The sequence below is a fragment of the Coptis chinensis genome, chromosome 4, assembly GCF_015680905.1.
Source record: "Coptis chinensis isolate HL-2020 chromosome 4, ASM1568090v1, whole genome shotgun sequence".
Taxonomy (NCBI): domain Eukaryota; kingdom Viridiplantae; phylum Streptophyta; class Magnoliopsida; order Ranunculales; family Ranunculaceae; genus Coptis; species Coptis chinensis.
Window position 1 is genome coordinate 61,377,799 of NC_141459.1, and position 4,193 is coordinate 61,381,991.

Sequence of the window (4,193 nt, forward strand, 5' to 3'; positions counted from 1 at the left end):
TCAGTCTCATCCCTAAATGTGCAACTCCCTCAAGAGTAGAAGAATTCCGACCTATTGCCTATTGCAATGTCATCTATAAGTGTGTATCTAAGCTCCTCACGAACCGAATGAAGCCGTATATGCCTGACATCATCTCCAAGCAACAATCGGCCTTCATCCCTGGAAGATCGATCCAAGACAACCTCCTGTTGGCTCATGAGCTTATCAGAAGCTATAACCGGGCTGCGGGACTAAAAGATGCTCAATCAAGATTGATATAACCAAAGCATATGATCTGATCGGTGGCGGACTATTGAGAAAGTAATGGCGAGATTGATTCCATGAAAAGTTCATTGAGTGGACAAAGATGTGCTATTCCTCACCTTTCTATTCTATTATAGTTAACGGTACACCACGGGGCTACTTTTTCGGGTAGGGGTCTCCGACAAAGGGGATCCTATATCACCGTATTTGTTTGTCCTTGTCATGGGCGTGCTTGGTGGAATCTTTGAATCGGAGTGTGATGGCGAAAGAAATTTCTTACCACTCTAAATGTAAGAAACTCGACATTATGCATCTGTGTTTTGCTGATGATGTCTTGGTGTTCTGTAAAGGGGATGAAAAGACAGTGAGGGCAGTGAAGAAGACTATTGATGATTTCTCTGCGTGCACTGGTCTGAGCTAAGTAGACAGAAGACGACACTCCTTGCTGGCAGTATGAGTAATCACGAGGCATAGGAATTGGCGGATATTTTGGAAGTGCAGCTGGTGCAGCCCCCTGTAACTTACCTAGGATTGCCTCTCACTGCAGCAAGAATGGGTATTAAAGAATGCTTGCCACTGACGGAAATGGTCACCAAGAAGATTTCTAATTGGAAGGACAAGTCGCTCTCTCATGCGGGAAGGCTCCAATTAATCCAATTTGTCCTATCATCTCTTCATGTTTACTGGGCTCGAACGTTTGTGTTACCTAAAAGAACATTGCGAGATATTGCTAAGCTTTGTAATAGTTTCCTATGGGCAGGGCCAGACATGACACCGAAGATGCACCATGCTAGCCACACTCTCACTAGAATGGATAAAGAACAGGGAGGATTGGGCATTGTGGACCCTAGCATGTGGAACAAGGCGACTTCATTGTGGCTGGTTTTAAGATAGCCAGCTATGAGGACTCTTTATGGGTCAAATGGACAATTGAACATCATGTCCGGAAGCAACACTTCTGGACAATGGAGATCCCAGCTGACTGTTCATGGGTCTGGAGGAATGTACTAAAGCACCGCAAAGCCGCTCAGAAGTTTGTTAGGCATCAGATAGCGAGAGGCGAGCAAACATATGTATGGCATGACCCATGGTGCCATGACACTCCGCTCATCTTTTGGGATGAAGCAGTTCTACTGCTACAGGTTCCTCACACTGCTTTGGTTGGTGATCTTATTGCTGATGGTAGGTGGAATCACATTGTTTCTAGTCTGCCTGATAGTGCACTGAAGAAGAAGATTGAAGGCACCGAAATTAATCACATGCTACAGCAGGACCAGGTCATCTGGGCACCGATTTCTACAGGTAGATTTACAGTCAAATCAGCGTACATGTCCTTAACGCAGCTCAGACCAAAAGTGAAATGGCATCGGGTGGTTTGGGGCAAGTTGGTTATACCAAAACACTCGTTTATTGGATGGCAGTTATTTGCGAATAGCTTAACAACCCAAGACCGACTGGTTAAGAAGAAAATTATCCACCACTCTATGTGCGACTTTTGCAATGCTTCTAGGGAGCATTCCAAGCATCTCTTTTTCGACTGCCCGTATACAAAAGAGGTTTGGTCTAGTGTCAAAGGTTGGCTGGGTTTGAACACGCAAGTGAAGGCATCGACTGCTGAATGGTACAGCCTCCTCAGGATTTGTCGTTATGCCTCACTTGAATCTGAGATTACTAGAGCAGTAACCTCTGCCATAATATATGCCATCTGGAGAGAGAGGAACTTAAGGAAATTTCAAGAAGCGGCACTTTCGAAACGCAGGTAGGTGCAAAGATCAAGTCGGAGATGAAGGCGTATCTTCAAATCATGTTGGTGAAGTGCACGGAGCAGAGCAACAAAGGTACTTACGGACGGGATCGATTATCCAAGTGCAATACACGGTTCAGGCCCGGTGTGGTGCAAATGGTCCAAGCCGCAACCGGGGATTTCTTGGTCAACACGGATGGGTCGGTTTCAGTTTGACGCGAATGGGTATGGTGGTGTTATTCGAGATGAATTTGGTGCCGTCAAACTAGTGTTCTGGGGAACTCGACTAAAAGATCGGTTATCACCCAAGAGTTGCTAGCGAGTTGAATTTGGAATGAAGGGAGCAATCCGGATAGGAGCGAGGAGGATTTGTGTATGCTCGGACTTCGAAGGGAGCGATGGGATCTATTCTTTGGAGCGAGAGGAGCCGCCTTGGTACTGCCTCAACATAGTGGCTGCTATTGCCTGTTTGAAGTTACACTTTGAATGGGTGGATTTTAAACATGTGTTCAGGGAATCAAACCGAGTTGCTGATTACTTCTCAAAGCTAAGCAAGGAACATGAGAATTCTATTTTGTATTTCCTACCTCCTTTAGACTATGAAATATCAGAAATGGTAAAGGAGGATGCACAAGGGAAAATGTATTTGAGAACATGAGTTTCTTTTTCTTTAATGCAGGTCGAGGTCAGCCTAACCTCTAAATGCTTCAAAAAAAAATCATGCATGCATACAATGTGCATATGTATTTTTTACTAGCAACAGTTTTTGTCTTGGTGTTGGCATACAGGTGTTAATATTTATGTTTTTAAGACTTCTGAAGGAGTTTGGGATGTGCCTTGGATCACCTATTATATTGGACAAGTAATGATAAGCGGCAAAAGGCGTAGCTACAAGATTAGCATGCAGCTTGATGATTGTACAAACGGTGTCACGATATGATTAGTTAAGATTTAGTTCTTTTTTAAGGTTTAATTAGTTCTTTTGTACACTGTCGTGTTGTGTCAAGCTAGCTAGCTAGCTTTTGTAAACCTGATAATGGTGTGTATGGATTAAGTTTCAATGTTGTCGACTTGTGAATAAATGTGTATTTTGGTGTTTCATGTGTACACGTTAGTGCTTGACAATATAATATATAATATATTTTTCTATATTTACTGACAGGTGGATATATTAATTAGGGTACCAATTGGCAACCCATTGGAAAACGTAACAATTGATTTTTTTTTTTAAATTATTGGTAAACATGACATCACTTTTAAAGTGATTTGAAATGTATTTGAGAGCACTTTTTAGGTGTTGTGTTACTATATTTAAGCGATGTCTATGTTCCATTATCATGTCACTTGTAAAAGTGATGTCAAAATAACAACTACTACATCACCAAAAAAGTGATCTCTATTCAAATAATGTCACTTTGGGTCATCACTTCCTAAAGTGATGCATCTTTACCAGATCACCTAACAAGTGACTTAGCATACCTATAAAATCACTTATTGTCATCACCTAAAAAGTGACTTAAAAAACTCCTACTTTTCACGTCGCCACCAGTTACATCACTTACAAAAGTGACGTCGTATATTTTTGACTTCACTTATGGAGTGATTTTAAATGTCTTTTTTGTTGTCGTGTGAAGTGCATGGTTGCAAGTGCCAGAGCCGTAGTCCACAAAAACTCTACTTCAGAACTGAGTATAAATGACTTCTAAAATGCGAGCAAACATTCATGCTAGTAAAAGATAGGTACCAAAAATTTCCCCTCCTTCCTTTTCTTCCCTTTTCTACTCTCTGCCTCATGAACTTCAGCTAATCATTTGGTGTAAGTCTCACTCATCACGAATAGGTAATGGGCATAGTACTTTTACTTGTAAACAACGTGTGTGAAGTATGGGGTGGTGTATGCATTGTCAAACACCTTTTTGTCCAGGTCTTCACTTCCTATTCAATACTAGCTGGTATAAGGTATACTTTTGTCTGATACCAGCTGAGCAGGATAATCTTCGTCGCCGCGACCGTTTCTCCCACGGGTTGGGAATCGTCTTGAGGAATTTATGTTAAAAGACTCGCAAACGTCTTGAGGATCTGACGTTAAAAGACTCGATTCGTCTTAAGGATCTGACGTTAAAATACTCACCTTGTATATATGTATATATTGTTGTCTTTTAAAATTCCCCTTGCATTAAGTTGTGCACAAAGAGATTCGTGTTCA

The 4,193-nt window shown here is 41.7% G+C and overlaps 1 protein-coding gene across 1 annotated transcript; it reads left to right on the top strand.

Moving 5' to 3' along the window:
* The first annotated feature begins 1,208 nt into the window (after positions 1-1,208).
* Positions 1,209-2,853, top strand: LOC147504274 (uncharacterized). The gene is made up of 4 exons (XM_086605125.1): positions 1,209-2,002; positions 2,501-2,603; positions 2,667-2,672; positions 2,776-2,853. The coding sequence occupies exons 1-4, from the start codon at positions 1,209-1,211 to the stop codon at positions 2,851-2,853; spliced, it is 981 nt and encodes a 326-aa protein (XP_086461251.1).
* Positions 2,854-4,193: the final 1,340 nt, after the last annotated feature.

Bases quoted from the DNA above. Each gene is read 5' to 3' on its own strand.
- LOC147504274 (XM_086605125.1), top strand. From the start codon at position 1,209: ATGGAGATCCCAGCTGACTGTTCATGGGTCTGGAGGAATGTACTAAAG. The intron at 2,003-2,500 runs GTAGGTGCAAAG...ACATGTGTTCAG, and splicing joins GCGGCACTTTCGAAACGCAG to GGAATCAAACCGAGTTGCTG.